The following is a 19,617-nucleotide window of genomic DNA, read 5'->3' on the forward strand; positions in this document are numbered from 1 at the left end:
ATGTTTGGGGGCCACCATAGAGGCCTACTGAATTATCGGTAAGCGCTGAGGGTGGACAAATTTCCCCTGCTTACTGATAATTTAGTGGGTTCCTTTGGCAGTGCCCAAAAATTAATGTTTGGGGCGGGGCTTTTCTTTGTGGCGGCAACGGGGAGCGTTAAGGTTAGCTGGGAAGGGATGGTTAACGTCAGCCATAGGAGGAGGGTTAAGGTTAGCTGTGGGGAGGGAGGGGGTTTAAATTTAGGAATCGGTAGTGGGAAGGTTCTATGTGAGAATAGGCTTAGGTTTAGCTGTAGTATAACGGCATTTCATACTGATTTTTTACTATTGTTTTTTTTACCACTTTATTATTAGAATATTGGTGAATTTACTGATATTCTACCATCTGCTTTTCTGGGTACCCAAATTTCCCGATGCCCTTTTTTGACATACATGTCAATCTAAAAGGGACTCCGAGCAGTGCAAAAACTATGGAAAGATGCATATCATTTTAAAGCTCTCTTTCCAATGATATATAAACCGCCACCCTACGCCTTTTAGGTTTCGCGATTGAAATTGCCGCGGCTTCGATCGCGAAAATAGAGAAAACTAAAAGGCGTAGGGCGACGATTTAGGGGTCGTCAGAAAGAGAGCTTTAAAATGATATCCATCTTTCCATAGTTACTTGTATTACACAGGGCGACTTTTTCTCAAAGTCAGCAGCTGCATTCAGCAGAATGGAGCTGCTGACTTTAGGAAAAAGTCGCCCTGTGTAATACAATGCAACTATGGAAAGATGGATATCATTTTAAAGCTCTCTTTCTCCTCTTTCTGACGACCCCTAAATCGTCGCCCTACGCCTTTTAGTTTTCTCTATTTTCGCGATCGAAATCGCAGCCGTGGCAATTTCAATCACGAAAATAGCGAAAACTAAAAGGCGTATGTATATATCATTGGAAAGAGGAGAAAGAGAGCTTTAAAATGATATGCATCTTTCCATAGTTTCTGCACTGCTCGGAATCCCTTTAAGTAGGTACATAAAAATAAACAACAAGGTCTTCTTCAATACAAAAATAATATTTATTATCAGTGTTCATGGTCAAAGTGTCTAAAATGATCGGTTGTCTATTAAGAATCTCATGTGGGTTCTCTTGACATCCTCAGCCCCACTCGAGCGTCTCTGAGCCCACCCAGTCTGCAGGTGTTGGGGGGTGGAGTGACGGAGGCAATTCACAAAGTGGGGGCCAGCCTGGCGGTAATTGGTAGACCGGATGTTCAGACACAGAAGCACTGTACAGAGAAAACAACAGGTATAAAGCAACAATTATATTCATAATACACAACTATCATTTTAAGAACTAAATGATTCGATAAATTAAAATTGAATATCAGACATAACTTAGTGAACAATCAATTTTAAAATAGCATTTTCCTTGTTCATAATCATTTTTTTTTTTTTTGCAGAATACTATATTTTCTCCATTGTGTCAGCACTTTTTTTTTTGCAGTGTGGCTATTGTATTCATTGTTGTTATTCATGTATATTGTTGTTATTCATGTATTTAAACAGGCCAGTTAAATGATTAAAAACCCATTTTTGTTTGAAAAATGACTAGACAGGTTAGGGGATAGTATTTACCACTTCAAGATCACAGGTTTTTTCCCTTAAAAACAATTTTCACATTTCAGCTCTCCTCTCATTCATTCACCGATAACTTTATTGTTACTTATCACACTAAAATGATCTATATATTGTTTTTTTTCTACACAAATTAGGCTTTCTTTGGGTGGTACTTTTTGCTAAGAATTATTTTATTTTATATTTTAAAAGGGAATAATAAGAAAAAAAAGGGAAAAAATTATTATTTCTCAGTTTTCAGCCATTATAGCTTAAAAATTAAGTGTGCTTCAACACATAAAACCAACACGTTTTATTTGCCCATTTGTCCCAGTTATTACAACATTTAAAGGGAACCTAAACTGAGAGGGAAATCGATGTTTCCTTTTAAACAAAACCAGTTGCCTGGCAGTCCTGCTGATCTCTTTGGCTTTAGTAGTGGCTGAATCACAGACGTGAAACATGCATGCAGCTAATCCAGTCTGACTTCAGTCAGAGCATCTGATCTACATGCTTGTTGAGGGGCTGTGGCTGAAAGCATTAGAAACACAGGATCAGCAGGAGAGTCAGGCAACTGGTATTATTTTAAAATGAAAAATACATATCCGTCTCAGTTTAGGTTCCCTTTAAATTGTGTCCCTAGTACAATGTATGTCGAAAATATTTATATCTGGAAATAAAGGTGTATTTTTTCCGTTTAGTGATTTCTAATACTATATCACTAATTACAAGACTTTACTTGCAAAATTAACAGAAATATACCCTTATGACATACATATTAAAAAAAAGTCCCTAAGGTAACTATTTATGTATTTTTTGCAGTCTTTGCAAAGACAGAAAACTGCCATGGCAGTTCTTCAGAAAGGGGGGGCTAACCAATAAAATGTGGACTTTATGGCACAAGTGGTCAGTTTTTATACAAGCCCTATAAAAGTAAAAAAAATAACATAAAAAAATACATAGCGACCAATTGGATATCAGTTTACTAAATGCCCAATATTGAAAGATGAGCTCTGGTTGAATTCTATGGGCTTGATTCACAAAAGCGTGCTAACTGTTAGCACGCTTGTGAAAAGCCCCTTATCACGTGAAATTCTGAACTTTGCGCGTGCACAGCACAGTGCGCTGTGCGCAAAGCGTCCATTCACCACGATTCAACGTTTTGCGCGCACTGCACTGTGTGTGCGCAAAAGTTTGCGCGCCGGAGTTTGCGCACGATCAGGTGTACACAGCGGTGCTAACCCAGTTAGTGCTATAGTTATCACGCCTAAACGTTTTTAGGCATGCTAACTGGGTTAACACGTTTTTGTGAATCAAGCCCTTTATCTCACTTCACTTTGCTTTATGTCCATACCTATCTGAAAGCTATAAACATAAAAATGTGAAAATGCTGCAAAACAATCAGCTGAGCTCCAGCCAAGGTGATTATTTTTATGCATTTATACAGTGGCATCATTTTCTACAGCACTTCACAGAGTACATAGTCATGTCCCTAAATATTCAACAAAAGAGCTCACACTTTAATACCTAGAAAGTCATAATCCAATGTATCATATCATGGTCTATGGTCAATTCTGACAGTACCAATTAATTTAGCAGTATACTTTTTTGGGGTGTAAGAAAATACTTGAAAGCCAGAAGTTGTGAGTCAGGATGATACCATTTATTTATTATTGACTCAAAACTTCTTGCTTTTACTGATAGCTAACAAGGTACAACACTTTACTGCTTGAAAGCCCAGAGTAAACCCAAACAAACACAAGATGAATTTACAAATCTGTTCAGGCTCAGATTTGAACAGGTACATTAGGCAAGAGTGCTATCCACTATACTCTACTCCCATGAGTTCCAAAGATGATGTATCTAGAGGACAGACACCAACATCCTGCATCTAACTTTTGTTCAGATATGCCCAAAATGTTTATACATCGTTAAAAAAACATTAAAAAAAATCAGGTTTTTATATTAAAATTGAATGTTAGGGACCCCGAGCAGAGGATTAAAAGCTGAAATGACTTGGGGCTTCCTCCAGCCCCTCATAGCCTGTGAGGAAGGCCTGAAAGATAAATCGAATTTAAACCGAAATTGCGATCACCAAGATCACGATTTCGGAATCGTCAAAGCGGTGATTACCGTGATCACGTCATTTTCACATGGGGAAGTTTGAACAAGCGGCTTTAAACTTCCCCAAAGTCCCAGCGCGTGCGGCCCGCAGCATCGGAGGCTTTAAACATACCTTCCGCACGAGTCCAATGCTGAGTGTCCTCTATCGCTGTCAGCCGGCTCTTGTGCATGGCACAACTTCGGGTTCCTGTATGTCACATGACAAACAGTAAGTATGTCATGCATTAGAGCTTGCAGGAGGTGAAGTGGATAGATGTACATCGCTGGACTCATACTGGAAGGTATGTCCAGCACTGATGCAGCTTGGGGGACAGAGGGGGCACAGAGAGAGACACAGGAGACACAGAGGGGCACAAAGAGAGACACAGAGAAACAGAGCAGGCACAGAGAGACACAAAGGGGGCGAGAGACATCCAGAGGAGGCATAAAGAGGCAAATGGTGCACAAAGAGAGACAGGGGGACAGAGGGGGAACAAACCGGCACAGAAGGGGGAACAAACCGGCACAGAATGGGAACAAAGCTTGATTTGAAAGAAATCGTGAATCCAATCAAAATCGCAATTTCTGACAGAAATCGCTCAATTCAATTTTTTTTCCTAAAATCTTTCAGGCCTACTGTGAGGTCCCCCGGCATCATCTGGGTCTCCTCCGCAGTGCTGCTAGTGGCTCTGCTATCCGTGCACCCGGCTCGACCACGCCCCCATCGCTGTTAGTGTCCTGAGCATGCATGGTTCAGTCTTTCGAGAACCGCTAAAGCGCAGGACATTTACAGTGACAGGTGAGTGATCTAGCTGGGTGTGTGGAGGGATGCATATGCGCAGTTGCGCATGACTTTGGCCCTCACAGGCTAGGGAATGCGAAAGCCCTGGTAAGTTCCTTTTTATTCCTCTGCTCAGAGTCCCTTTCATTATTGTGAAGACATGATCAGTTTAAGTTAGGTCTGTTTTAATCTAAGGAAGAGGCCACTTAAGCCTGTGTAAAAAACGCCAGAGGTTTTGCACGGGCGGATTTTTGTATTTCGTGCATGCGTTTGCAACCATAGTCTGCCAGCACCTGCTAGCAGTCGATGGGAATCATACGCAGTTTGTGTTTTTATGCGTGGAGGAATCATTTTTTTTTAAAGCGTGCGCATAGCAGATGAAAAATCACAGACTTGCAAACGAAGGCACTTGCCGCCACTGGAAGGAGTTGTGGCCCCAGCCTAAGGCCCCTTCCCCATCTGATCGGATTAAGAAAGGAAGTGCCAATGCTATACACAGCAAATCAGTTCTGATGCGATTTTTGGCACTGAGCTTGTGATTCCATTCACTACAATGAATGGAAATCGCAATGCATTTAAGTATTTTTATTGGCAACTGTGTGTTGCAATTCAGCAGTGAATCACAACACATACGGATGTGGACATTACACAGTGCAGTCTATGCACTTCTGATGTCCCCGGGGATCACATTACATTCCGTAAACATGGTGGAAAGCACGGCATGTGGGTAAGGGGCCTTAAAGGACAACTATAAGGTGTAAAACTTAAAAAATAAAAAAGGTGCAACTTACCTGGTGCTTCTACGAGCCCCCTGCAGACGTCCTGTGCCCGCGCCGGGACAAAACAATCCTCCGGTCCCCTGCTGCAGCTCACTTCTGTTTTTTTGCGACTTTAATGTTGCGGGCCACTGTGACTGCACAGCCCGGAAGTGAGCGTGGGACCGGAGGATTGCTTTGTGACGGCGCGGGCACAGGACGTTTGCAGGGGGCCAGTAGAAGCCCCAGGTAACTTAGATTTTTTTTTTTTTTTTTTACCTTACAGTTGTCCTTTAAGCTGTTTGCTGTACAATGTTATTCATTTAGCACGACCACAATAAAAAAAAACATGTGGTGTTCTCCACTGATATCCTCAAAACACATCTGAAATGAGATCTAACAAAGTCTTGGGTAAATGAAGTAAATAAGTAATAACACTAGCCAATGGCAATAAATAATTGTTATTTCTTCATAAAAGGAAATTGCTTATACTACACAGTTTCCATCTTGTTTTCACAAACGCCTTACCGAGTTCCTAAATAAAGGCCGAGGACACAATCTATCTGTGTGACATGGGGAAGACACCCCCTCCCTAACTGTGCAGCTCTCAGACATGCTCAGCTCTCTATCATTTTGATGGATGAAACATGAACACACAGCAGCTCCTTATCAAGTATTCAAGTTTACTGACTTGAGTTAATTGAAAGGATGTAGCACAGGCCTCTTCTCCAAAGGGCAATGTTAAACAATTACTGCTCGTTACGGCAGAATTTAAAGCAGATTTTTCATGATTATTTATTAAAATCAATCTGCCGGTAATTAGCACATTACCAAAGCAAAGACGCATCATAATCATTTACTTTCCAAATTAGTAATCACAACAAATGCAGCAACATTAACCACTTCACCACTGAGGGGTTTTACCCCTTGAACACCAGAGCAATTTTCACCTTTCAGCGCTCCTTCCATTAATTCGTCTATAACTTTATGATTACTTCTCACAATGAAATGAACTATATCTTGTTTTTTTTCGCCACCAATTAGGCTTTCTTTAGGTGGGACATTATGCCAAGAATTATTTTATTCTAAATGTGTTTTAATGGGAAAATAGGAAAACATTTGGAAGAAAAAACATTATTTTTCAGTTTTCCGCCATTATAGTTTTTAAATAATGCATGCTACTGTAATTAAAATCCATGTAACTTATATGCCCATTTGTCCCAGTTATTACACCATTTAAATTATGTCCCTATCACTATGTTTGGCGCCAATATTTTATTTGCAAATAAAGGTGCATTTTTTTCAGTTTTTTTTTCAGAATGAATGGATGGAGCGCTGAAAGGAGAAAATTGCTCTGGTGGTCAGGGGGTAAAACCCCTCAGTTGTGAAGTGGTTAATATGTTTGAAGTGAATGGGAACCACTGAAAAAAAAAAATTAAAAAAAAAAAAAAATGAACCAGATACTCACCTAAGGAGAAGGAAGGCTCGGGGTCCTATAGAGCTTTCCCACTCCTCTCACAGATCCCTCGTTCCAGCGCTGCCTCTCCCTGAAGCAGCATTCGGACAAATTGGTGAAATACTGCTTACGGTCGCCGAAGGAGGCTTCGGAAGTCTTCAGGAGCCCGAGTGCTCCCGAACACGGGCGGCTCCATACTCCATACTCGTAAGCATGCTCTCTTGCACACTCACAAAGGTGCAGTACATAGCAGCCCATCTCTGGGAGCACACAGACTTCCAAAAGCCTCCTCCGGCGGGGTATTCTAATGGGTGAGCCAGCGCTGCAACAAGGGCACCATGAGAGGAGCAGGGAGGCTGTATAGGACCCAGAGCCTTCCCTCTTCTTAAAGGATACCCGAAGTGACATGTGACATTATGATATAGACATTGCTATGTACAGTGCCAAGCACACTAATAACTATGCTGTGTTCGTTCCGTTTTTTCTTTCTCTGCCTGAAAGAGTTAAATATCAGGTATGTAAGTGGCTGACTCAGTCCTGACTCAGACAGGAAGTGACTACAGTGTGACACTCACTGATAAGAAATTCCAATTATAAAACACTTTCCTAGCAGAAAATTGGCTTCTGAGAGCAGGAAAGAGATAAAAAGGCTCAATAGTTCACAGATTTTAGCTCTGGCATACTTCAATGCATTTGTCATTAAGCAAAAACAATAAAAACAGTTAAAACTTAAATAGTAGATTTAAACATAAAATAAAACTGTGGAATATCTTAAAAAGTCATTTTTAGGAGAAGGAAGATGGATACAATCGTTTATTTCATTAGTTTATTTTCACTTCTGGTGTCCTTTAAAGGAGTTCTGTGTAGGTTAAAAAGTAAAACAAGCTGACACTTACCTGGGGCTTCTATCAGCCCCCTGCAGTGGTAATGTCCCGCGCCGTCCTCTCCTGATGCGCGTTCCCCGTGTAATCACGCGAGTGATTACACGGCGGCTGCGCGGCTGAGCTCTTGCTTCTGTACGCATCATCAGAGCTTACTGCGCAGGCGCAGTACAAGAAAACTCTTTACTGCGCAGTAAGCTCCCGATGACGCAAACGGGAGCGCGCATTATTCGTCTGTCGTCAGCCGCATAATGCCCGGTGGCGGCGGCGGGGAACGGCGCATCGAGAGAGGACGGCGCGGGACATTACCGCTGCAGGGGGCTGATAGAAGCCCCAGGTAAATGTCAGCTTGTTTTAATCTACACAGAACCCCTTTAAAGTGTACCAGAGACAAACAAAGTTTTATACATACTTGGGGCTTTCTCCAGCCCCACCCGCACGAATCGCTCCCACGCCAACGTCCTCAGTCTCCTCCCTCTTCGTTACCAGGTACCGTAACTTCAGCCAGTCGACGCAGGTGCAGTGCGCTCGCACAGTCTATTCTCTGCCGGAGAGAGACGGAGGGAGGGCACTACGCATGCATCAAACTGGTCGTGAATGCCAAAGTTACGGGGCCCAGTACGGAAGAGGGAGAAGACAGAGGACGGCGGCGTGGGAGCGATGTGTATAGATGGGGCTGGAGGAAGCCCCAGATATGTATAAATCATTTAGGTTTGTTCATCTCTGGTTTCCTTTAAGTATCTGGTTCATTTTATTTTTAATTCCCATTAGCTTAAAGGAGCACTATAACAAAGAACTGAGAAATGTAAAATACATATGCAGACATACATATAGGATGTAAATTCGCCCCAAAGTAAAATGCACTGTAAATTAACAATTTCCAATGTAGCTGTCAATTACATTCCGCATTAATGTGACAACTCTGAACCTCTTGTTGACTTGTCCATATCTCCATGGGCGGGGGGGGACACTTAATTCTTTTATAAAAGTATAAAAGTACCATGGAAGATGTTAGCGCTATCTAAAGTCTAAATACGGTAATAATAATACAAGTTACCCCGCAATGATCTACACAAAGATGCCAGCTGGCCTTGCCAACTCTGAGGTCACCACTTGTCTGACAGCTGGACTCAACTGAATGTAAGTGCTTTTCTAGAGCAATGGAACCCTGAGAGCCCCCCATTATACTAGCAATCAGACCTATGGCAGAGACTGATGCAGCCTCCCTGCTGGACACAAGACTGCGCTTCAAATGATAGCAGCAGCTATAAAAGTCTATCCGAACATGAAAAAAAAAACTCAAGCACTGAGATCATGCTTTTCCTTGTTTTTGTTGGTTTTTTTTAAATTTTCAATGTTAGACTGGAAAAAAGAAATTCATAACAGTTGCCGAATATTTTAACAAAGCAAAAAATGTAGCCATACTGGCAGTAATGAATAGGGATGACCCATGCGATGCAAATAATTTCTCCTTGCTTTTACATTTCATGTAAATGTTATGCAGCTTGAACTTGGACTGATGAAAATTGACAGAAAGTTAGCGTATTTTTCTAGACGCATTTTTTTTCTCCCCCAAAAGTGAGGAGAAAAGGTCACTGCACACTGTGTCTTATAGTCCTAATGTATGGCAGAGCCCAGTGGAAGCCTTTATTACCTAGCTGCTGGTAGGATTCCTCCATCTGCCCCTCCTCTGTCCTGTCGGTGCAGTGTCCTGATCTGATCAGACACTGCACCAGCACTCCAGTCCCGTTTTGCTTTACTTCCAGGTACTGCTATCCTCTCACTGTGTTACCCAAGTGGAGGCTACTTGACTGACAGGCAACAACCCTCTTGGATTGGATGCCTAGCCTGCAGTGCATCAGGACTGGTGGAGATGGGACTTCTGGGTCTCGCCCCCAGAGGTATGGGAGCCACTAGTAAAGTTTTTTGAAGGAGCACATTACTATAGGCTCTGATACCTCTGAGGATGGGACCCAGAAGTCCCATTTCAACCATTCATGATGCACTGCAGTTTAGGCAGCCAATCCAGGAGGGGCATTGCCTGTCAAAGTAGCTGCCGCCAGGGACACACAATGTGAGGAAAGCAATACCAGGAAGTAAAGCAAGAGTGAACTAGGAGTGGCAGGTGAAGTGTCTGATCCTGCTACACTGCACCAGCAGAGAAGATGGAGGAATCCACTGGCCTGGCACTCTCCCACGTGGGTCCCGACTGTGCACACTGCCTGAAGTCACCATGTGCAGCGTGAGAAGACAGGGCACCACATGAACAGAGGCTCGTCCTGGCTCTCCACCTGTCTGAAGCACTTAGCAGAAGCGTTATCTAACATTCGTGCCTTAGCTCTCTGACGGCTTCTGGCTACAAGCAGTTGCTGTGTGCTCTCTTGTGTAGCTTTTTGGCCCAGGAAGAATTTGCTGTGCTGTAAATCTGGATGGAATCTAGTGGGAGTCTTGCTAATCTCTCTCCTCGCACTTTCTCCCTTCACTGCATGATATTCAGCAAGTACGCTTCTTACTTTCACCTTCTATGCTCTCTGCAAGTGATTGCAGCTTCCACAATTAACTCCTGCTTGCATGGCTCTTTTTCACTGCACTATCATTTCATCATGGATAGGATAAAGTCCGCAGACTCCCAGGTTTAGAAAAGTCCAAAATGTTTTTATTTAGGAATTAGATACAGCAAAAATCGGCTGACATGTTTCGGACCAAGTGTCCTTACTCATTCCTACACTTATTTTGTATTTTGACTGGAGTTACACTTTAAGCTCTATGGGACAAAAAATGCGGTGTTGTTGGCCAAAAGCCAATAGACCTTCCTCAGTGTTAACTTAAGTAACCGGAGCGCTCATGGGTTGCTGTGGGTTACCGTGGTCTTTATTTCTCCATTGCTCTTGACAATTGCTCGCTGATAAAAAAATCTTGGTAACTATGCAATGCTATGCAGCATATGGACTAGCTTAGTGCTTCATCAGCTCCCCCTGCTGGACTCACCTTTCACTGCGAGAGCTTTCCTTTTTCTCTCTCTCTTTCAGCCAAATGTCAACAGTACAAGGAGGGATGTGTCTGCTCTGGTCCTCTTTCAGCTTTCTTTCAGCTATTAGCGGAGAAAAAAAAATACAGCGGAATCTTACAGTATGAAGTACAAATGTAAAGAGACAATAACTAACAGAATCATTTCTATATACTGGCACACTCCAACCTTTGTTTTTGTGTGCGGCTTTAACAAGGAACTTGTCCAATTACTAATGCTCTTGCCTACTTTTGAAGTACAATACTGCAGTGCCAAAGGCAAATGAACAATCGGCTCAGCTGTGAGGACGTTCTGTATGTATGTATGTATATATCTCTTTATCAAGTCAACATGCCCTCTGAATACAAACAGTCAAAGCAGCCTTAAAGGATACCTCCAGGAAAATTAAAAAACAAAAATCCACTTACCTGGGGCTTCCTCCAGCCCCTGGCAGCCGTCTCGTGCCCTCGCCGCAGTTACGGTGGCTCCTGGTCTCCTCCGCTGCAGATGCCAACCTCGCCAGGTCTGCGCTGCACCACGCGGGTCACGTGGTCGCGCTGACATCATCAGGACGGTACTGCCTGTTGACGTCAGTGCGACCACCTGCTCAGATGCTCCAATCCCCATCAAGTAGTAGCCAAAACACCTACCAATGGCGATAGAGGGACAGCTCAATGTCAAAAACTGCAGACACATAACGCATGCGAAAATACGGCAAAAAAATATGCATGCGGCAAAACGGTACGCGCAAAGAACCCGGAAGCGTCAATTGTCGCCTTTCAGGCATATACATAGACATACCAATGCAATAGCGCACAAAAACAACATAACTAGAAACATGGGCTGATCCCCCTCGCCATACACTTTAAAGGGAAGGTCCAAGCAAAAAAAAAAATGAGTTTCACTTACCTGGGGCTTCTACCAGCCCCATGCAGCCATCCTGCGCCCTCGTAGTCACTCACTGCTGCTCCAGTCCCCCGCTGGCAGCTTTCTGACCTCGGAGGTCAGGGCCGAATTGCGTACATTTTTACACATTTCCGCTAGTGCAGGAACATTAACACATACATTTTTACGCGTTAGTGGTGCAACGCGTACATTTTTGTTCCTGCACTAGCTGGAATGCGTAAAAATGTATGCCATGTGGCCCTGACCTCCGAGGTCAGCAAGCTGCCAGCGGGGGACTGGAGCAGCAGTGAGTGACTACGAGGGCACAGGAAGGCTACATGGGGCTGGTAGAAGCCCCAGGTAAGTGAAACTCATTTTTTTTTTTTGCTTGGACCTTCCCTTTAAGGCTGCTTTCACAGTGGGATGTTACAGGCGCACGTTAGAGCAGCTTGTAACGCAGCCCACTGCACAGAAATGAAAAATCAATGGGCTGTTCACAGTGCCCACGTTGCGTTACAGTGTAACGCTGGACGTTCAAAGAAAGTGCAGCATGCTGTGCGTTATATGTGGTTTTAGCTGCGCCAGACTGCACATGCTCAGTAAGGGGAGAGTCTGCTATTGTTCCTAGCCACATGGCTAATTAATATTCACTGGACTGTAGTGTTGTCCAGATCATGAACAATTCGGATCTTTGGATCTTTTTTGTGAGTCGAATCATCCGGATCATCACAATGAAGGATTCGGTTCACAGTGGATGTTTGGAAGAAACAGGAACTGCAGCTTCTGTGCACAAGCACAATCTTCCTGCTGCATCTCTCCCTTCCCCATTAGCACCCTCAATGTGCCCTCATTCTCCTGCACCTCTCACTCTGCTGCACCCCTGCTTCCCTAGTAAAATGATTCAAAGATTCGGTTCAACGATCCGGATCTTTTCAATGATCCGATTCGAATCATCCGAATCATTGAAAAGATCCGGACTTCCCAGGATAGCACCAAGAGCCTCATAACGCGGCTCAATCTGACGTCCAACTTCAACACCACCATGCGTTGAGTTAGGGGCACGTTATGCGACCTTAACGTCCCCTAAAACGCAACGTCTTGGTGTGAAAGAGGCCTACAGGATACCCGAGGTGACATGATGAGATACACGTGTATGTACAGTGCCTAGCACACAAATAACTATGCTGTGTTCCTTTTTTTCCTTTCTCTGCCTGAAAGAGTTAAACAACAGGTATGTAAGTGGCAGTTCCTGTCAAGTCAAGACTGGGTCAGACTACAGTGTGACCCTCACTGATAAAAATTACAACTATAAAACCCTTTCCTAGCAGCAAATGGCTTTCCAAGAGCCGGAAAGAGATAAAAAAAGCAATAGTTCAAAGATTTTAGCTCTAGCATACTTCAATGAATGTGTCATTGAGCAGAACCAATAAAAAAGTAACAACTTAAAAAGTAGATTTAAATTAAAAATAAAACTGGGGAATATCTTAAAAAGTAATTTTTAGGAGCAGGAGGATAGATACAATTTTTATTTCATTAGTTTATTTTCACCTCGGGTGTCCTTTAAGCAAAGTTGGGTAGATGTACACACACAAAAAAAAATAAAAAGGAAAAATATCAATCGTCCCCTCAAGGTAAAAAAGTATAAATACATTCCCAGACTGGCCAGTCAGGGATGCAAAAAAACAAGCAATGGGGGGGGGGGGGGGGGGGGGGGGGGGGGGGGCCATGCCCTATTGGCGGCCAGTCAGGGATGGGAACCAAAACTTGCATCCCAGACTAGCTGCCGTCTTCAGCAGCCTCCATTCAGCGACAATTGGTATTTTTCCTTTTTCTTTTCATTTTTTTTGTGTACATCTTCCTTACTTAGCTTGAAGTGTATGGCGAAGGGGATCAGCCCATGTTTCTAGTTATGTTGTTTTTGTGCGCTATTGGATTGATATGTCTTTGGATACGCCTGAAAGGCGACGACTGACGCTTCCGGGTTCTTTACGTGTATATTTCTACGCGTTTATGCGTACCGTTTTGATGCATGCATATTTTTGCCGTATTTACGCGTGCGTCATGCGTCTGCCGTTTTTGACATTGGGCTGTCCCTCTATCGCCATTGGTCGGCGTTTTGGCTACTACTTGGGGATTGGAGCATGTGAGCAGGTGCAGTTCCCCATCAGGTCTTCTTTGCAAGGGGGAGCGATTTTGAGACAGAATTTAAAGGGAATGGTCGGCAGCAGTGTGCCCTGATCATTTTTAATTGACTCCTTTGTGGAGCTACCACTATTTAAGGCTGCTTTGACTGTTTGCATTCAGAGGGCATGTTGACTTGATAAAGAGAGGAGCCCCTCTGGAAACGTCGTCGCTACTTGCCCTATTTGTTGTATTGCTTTGCTTTGTATTTGCCTTAATAAAAGAGCTTGAATTACTGAAGACCGTGCTGGGTCCTCTTCGTATCCTTACTGCTGTTCCTGGGACAGAGGGACGACAACCATAGCACTTTGCTCTTGGATGGTTGGGTGTTGCCTAATACACCGCTACACTGTCATAAAAGCGTAACTTTCCTTTCAAAACTAATTTAGAATAAAAATGAACTATTCGATAAAAGAGAAATGCTGAGCCGGTTATATGAAACCTTCAACCTGCAACAGTGCACATAAACTTTAAAGAATGCCAAAGGTTTTTATAAACATCAAAATGAACGGCACCAAACATTTATGAAGTGCAGCAAACATTATACATTCCTGTTAGGTTGTTCAAAATGTCAGCGCAAGAAGTAAAATGTCAATACGCTACTACAGAATATAAGTATGGTGTAATGATGCCTTACCCCCCACTTGAGCCTTTAGTTCATCCAAGTCTTGCGCAGTCATGTGGGAAAACCGGCATGAAGGACCGAAGTCACACTGGCCTGTAAAAAGTCAAGTTTTACTGTAAATTTGTAAGCAGAAGATTTCTCAAAGCAACTTCAATACCAGAGCTGTGGAACTGGAGATGAATGCAATTGTTAGGTTATTAGTCAGTGAAAATGATCCAACTCAGTCTCCTCAGAATTTAACTTGTACTTGAATATAACATTTTGCCCCCTATTTTTGCCTGAGAGAATTTTTTTTTTAATTTAAAGCACTTCTGACCCAAGGCCTAGCTACCTAATGTAAGCACAGAGTTCATGCTGGATCCACATGCCTATAGGTGATGTCCTTTCCTCTTCTCATTCTCCTGGTCTCCATAATCACTCCTAGAAAAATTTGACTTTTGGCTAAAGTCAAATTTTCAAACAGGAAGAGACAGGCTTGCTACTATTTTCCCTCCTATTACAATCCCATTTCCCCTTCTTAAGAGTGAATGGGAGGGTGATAGGAGGAAGCTTTGCAGCAAGCCGGTCTCCTCCTGTCCGAAAATTTTACTTTAGCCAGGTAACATTTTTCAAAGAGTGATTACAGGGACTGGGGGGAACAAGGAGATGAACGGACTTCGCACAGAGGTATGTGGCTCCAGGATGAACGTACCTATGTGCTCATCTCACATATAGCTTTGCTTTGGGTCAAGTGTGCTTTAAGTTTTACCCTTTCTTTAACCTGTAAGATTTCTGAATGGTGGTTAAGTTCTTCAATAAATACACTAAAAAGCCATGATAGAGGTAGTCTCTGACTTACGAACAACCCGCCGATACAAACGGGCTGAAAATGTGAAATTTGATTCCGTGGGAACAATTGAAACATTTTCAAAAAGACGGTGTAGTTTTTGAGATTCAGGTTAAGAGCGAACCTACAGTCCCTATCTCGTTCATTAGCCAGGGACAACCTGCATAGCTATTGCTTTAAAGTGGACCTGAACTCAGAACTTCCTCTCTGCTCTAAAAGATACAACAGCATGATAACCTTTAACCACCTTGGCGTTCTATTTCCCCAGGATTTCCGTGAAAAAAGTGGTACAATTAATTTTCATAACCTTTTTCCTGTAACTTACCAAAATGAGTCAAGCAGGGGTTTAGTATACATTATGAGTATAATAACAAACAGAAATAGCTTGCATTTTTAATCAATGCAGTAATAAATAATACAAATAAATAAATGCAGTAATATGCTGAAAATAAAAGCAGAAATAAATGGAGGCAGAAAAACAAATGCATGATATACCTCAAAATACCTCCTTCGTGTGATTTATTTTGAAACAAGGTATTGCACACAGTGCAATGTCACAGTCCGGGCAATAAGTGTGTGTGTCCTTGCGCACTTTTTTACCTTCAGGGCCTTTTTTGGCGCAGCAGACCGCACACCTTTTTGTAGGTTGAAGCTTTTGTGCGGTAGGGGGCAAAAATTCAGGAAAGTTGGCGTCCAGTCAGTCTCTCCGGGTTTACAACATATGAGGCTCTGCGCCCCACTCTACTGGACTCCGGGTGGGGGGTGCTTCAGATAAAGTTTTTCGCACAACTGCCAAATGAAGTCATGGTGTGTAACGGGCCTTTCATTGTTTTGTTTGAACAGGACATTCCACATGCATTGTTCCAGGAGGTGCCTAAACATTTTTTATAGTATTTTTTTTTTTTTTTTTTTTTTTGCTGCTTCCGGACAGCTGGGTAAAGGGTCATGGCAGCATCAGCCCTGTCCACACCTCCCATGGTGTGGTTGTAGTCCACTATAGCTTGAGGCTTGTCCACCTCCCTGCTACTTTTGGTGGTGGTGTGCACGGTAGCAGCATTGTGCACAGTACTGAGAACACAAACATCCCGCTTGTCCTTCCACCGCAGGGCCATCATTTTCCCCTTCTGCCAGGCAACGATTTCTCCCTTTTTCAACCGCCTGGCAGAAAAGGCCGGTGGCAGTTGGCGCCGGTTGGGTCTCATTGTGCCATAGGAATCCGTCTTGTGCTGGATCAGGTAGTCACACAGTTCTGGGGAGGTATAAAAGATGTCCTTGGCAAGACAGTACCCCTGATCCAGCAACGGCTCGATGAGAGTGAGCACGGATGAGGTAGCCAACCCATACTGTGGACCAAACTTTGTGCCTTTACCCGTGTACATGATAGAGTTCCAGATGTACCTGGACTTGGCCTCATAAAGCATGAAAGATTTGATCCCAAAGCGGGCCCTTTTCGATGCGATGAACTGCACCCAGCTGAGTCTCCCCTTGAACGCCATGAGACTTTCAACCACTGTGACGTCTCGATCTGGTGTGTAGGCATCCTGGAAATTGCCTACTATCATCTGGTAGATTTCCCAGACCTTCTTCAGCTTGGGTGCAGGATGGGTGGCCTCATCAAAGTCCTCGTTGTTAGCGAAGTGCAAGAACTTCATGATGAGGGTGAAGCAGTACTCCGGCATCACACAACCAAAGAATGGAGTGGCAATTATCTTGTTTGTGGACCAGTACCACTTCTGCAGCGGCTTACCCACCAGTCCCTGGAGGAAGATGAGGCCCAGGAACAACCAGATGTCATCCCTGGTAACAGGTTCCCACCTCCTGCTCCTGGACAACCTGCTTAGAGGAGCACCCTGCTGCTGCGCTGCGTAGAGGTTGGTCTCCTCTACAATCCTCTGGATGACATCCTCGGTCAGGAAGAGCTTCAGGTAGGCCAGCGGGTTGTGGTCGCAGTTGCGCTTCTGCCCAGGTACCCCAGTGAAAGGGAACCTTGGTGGCGGAGCTTGCGCCAGACACTCCAGCTCACACCACGTGCGCACAACTACTGGCTCCTCAATGTCGGTGTCACTTGCAACGTCGGTCTCTGATGACAGGTCCCCAGGAACGTCACTGTCGGTAGATTCCTCAGCCACAGTCTCGACATCACTGTCGCTATCCTCCAAGACGTCCAACAGCTCCTGGTCACATAGACGCCTCCGGGAGGACGAAGCCATGACTCCAAACAAGATATGGGGTCAGCGGCAAAAACAAAAACAGCAAAAGCAATAACACAGAAATCACAGCGTCTTTAGAAAGACTAGCAAAACTGCAACACTGTATGAAGCAAAAGCAGGAAATCACTCAAAGCACAGCAATCACCAAAGTTAGCTGACAGGCAGACTAGCAATTAGGACACCAGTAACTCTGAAAGAGGAAGAATATGTAACAGCCCACCCTTTTTATACTGTGATCAGGTGTATTTGCTAAACAACTTTGAATTAATGTATCATGATTGGTTTTACATTGTAATTGTGTAATGAGTCACTTTGTGATGTAATTCATGCGCCGGCCAGCGGGGGGCGCATGATATACATCACAGGAAGAAGCTGGGCATCGCCATCTTGCCTAATAAGGAAATCCACTGCGAGGAGAGACACAGGGAGCCCGGGACGGGAGACCACACAGCCCGCAGAGCCAGCACAGATAGCGGGATGCAGCGGACGCGCCGCCGGTCGCAGCGGTAAGTCCCTGCAACTGCATGAGGTGCTCAGCTCGTCATTACCATTATTTGCATCGGCGGTATGGACGCTGAGCTCAGCTCGTCCATACCGCCAGGCTGGTTAAAGAAAAACATTTCTCTGTTACAGCTGATACACATCCTGCAATAAATCTGCAGTGTGTTTCTACTTCCTGCTGTCATGGAAGCAGACATATTGTAAACATCCTGTGTTTACCAATTAGCTCTCTGTCGTGGCAGGCAGCTGACACAGCTGAGGGTTGAAATTACAACTTACTCAGTGCTTAGTCACCGATAAGCGGGTATCAGACAGGCTAAACTCTCCAGATGCATACAGGGTTTATTTCTCTGTTTTCCCTCTGTCCTGTGCAAGAGTTCAGGTCCACTTCAAGACCCAACCTTTAACAAGGAATCAGATTCTAAAACATAAGGCAATGATTCACATTTGCAGTTATACCGTTTATTGTATGCAGCGTTTAAAGGATAACAGAGCTCAAGACACTTGGAGAAACGGGGGGGGGGGAGCAGGCATGTACGGGAAGCAGTGCTGATGCCCACCGCTCCCCCCATTCTCCTCCGACTCCATCCTTTCCTCCCTAGATGCCCCCCCGGCAGCCTCTTTCGGGTTGGCTGGGTCAGGCATTAGTGCGCAGGCACCAGCACGGCTGCACGTGTCCTACATGTCATGCCCACGGCCAGGAGCGCATGTCGTATAATCGTGAAGTTATGCGCAGTGCGCTCGCATAATGTAGAACACACGCACTGCCTCCCATATGTGCCTGCTTCCCCCTTTTCTCCAAGTGTCTGCAGTTCTGGTATCCTTTAATACATGGAGTATAAACAGTATTCAGTATACTAATCATTTACTGCATATATGAATGCATAATTGAAGGAGTTGGAGCTGCCATAAATAAAAGAAATTGGAGTCAAAGGATTTATATGCCAATTCCACAACTCTCTCCCCCCCCCCCCAACTCTGATATAAACAGAAATATTGTCTTGTAAAAAAAAAAAAAAAAAAAAAAAAAAAAAAAGACTGAAATATTACTTTCCGTTTCTGACAGTTTTATTCTTTATATGTTTTATATGAAAACATATTACAGACATTCATCTATTCATACACATACATTTATTCTCTGTTTACTCCTGGGACAATAATAATGTCGGTGTCAGATAAAATCATCGCTTACAAACGCCAAATCTATATATCCCACAAATTTGTTTGAGATGTGATTTTGTTGAAAGGATTTTATATCATGATTCATAAGTAAAGCACCCACCGGTCTGAAGGAATCGTCTGCATAATTTCTTAGATTCTTCATCTGCAAGGACTTCAGACGCTTCTGTGAATAATAATAACAGAAATGAAAAGAGATGTTATAAAAGTACTGGCATCCACTAAAATATGCATAACATGGGAGGCCTGCAAGGGCAAAGCAGAGATACAGCCCTGCAATAAACACTGGCAGAGATTCAACACATTATCCAGCCGTAAAACCTTCAGCATGCACAGCTATAAATATACTTTCTGCTTGTTTTCATTTCACTTACCAGACCAATTATTTATGGGGACTACCTTTTTGTTTCAAAACATTACAAGCTAATTGAAAAGCAGATCTGAAATCACATTAAAAAACAAAACAGTAATGCTAGGTACACACAATGCAATTTTCTGACAGATTTACTGTCAGATCCATCAGGCCTGTCAGAAATAAACAATCTGACAGTAAGGCCCAGTTAACATTAGCGCTAAAAACTGTCTGTTCCTGGATTGGAAGGGAACGGATTGGAACTGATGCGAAGGAAT

General features: G+C 43.6%; 1 protein-coding gene across 1 annotated transcript in view; it reads right to left on the bottom strand.

Annotated features, from left to right (window-relative positions):
* Positions 1–1,037: 1,037 nt before the first annotated feature.
* The window catches only part of ZMAT5 (zinc finger matrin-type 5), a 34,360-nt gene continuing 15,780 nt past the window's right edge, over positions 1,038–19,617 (bottom strand). The window contains exons 2-5 of the mRNA XM_068271495.1: positions 19,091–19,153; positions 14,284–14,364; positions 10,562–10,664; positions 1,038–1,269 (exon numbers count right to left, since the gene is read on the bottom strand). Coding sequence (XP_068127596.1) covers positions 1,140–1,269; positions 10,562–10,664; positions 14,284–14,364; positions 19,091–19,153 — 377 coding nt within the window. The 3' untranslated portion in view covers positions 1,038–1,139. The remainder of the gene's footprint in view (positions 1,270–10,561; positions 10,665–14,283; positions 14,365–19,090; positions 19,154–19,617) is intronic.

Source organism: Hyperolius riggenbachi, chromosome 1 (genome assembly GCF_040937935.1).
Source record: "Hyperolius riggenbachi isolate aHypRig1 chromosome 1, aHypRig1.pri, whole genome shotgun sequence".
Taxonomy (NCBI): domain Eukaryota; kingdom Metazoa; phylum Chordata; class Amphibia; order Anura; family Hyperoliidae; genus Hyperolius; species Hyperolius riggenbachi.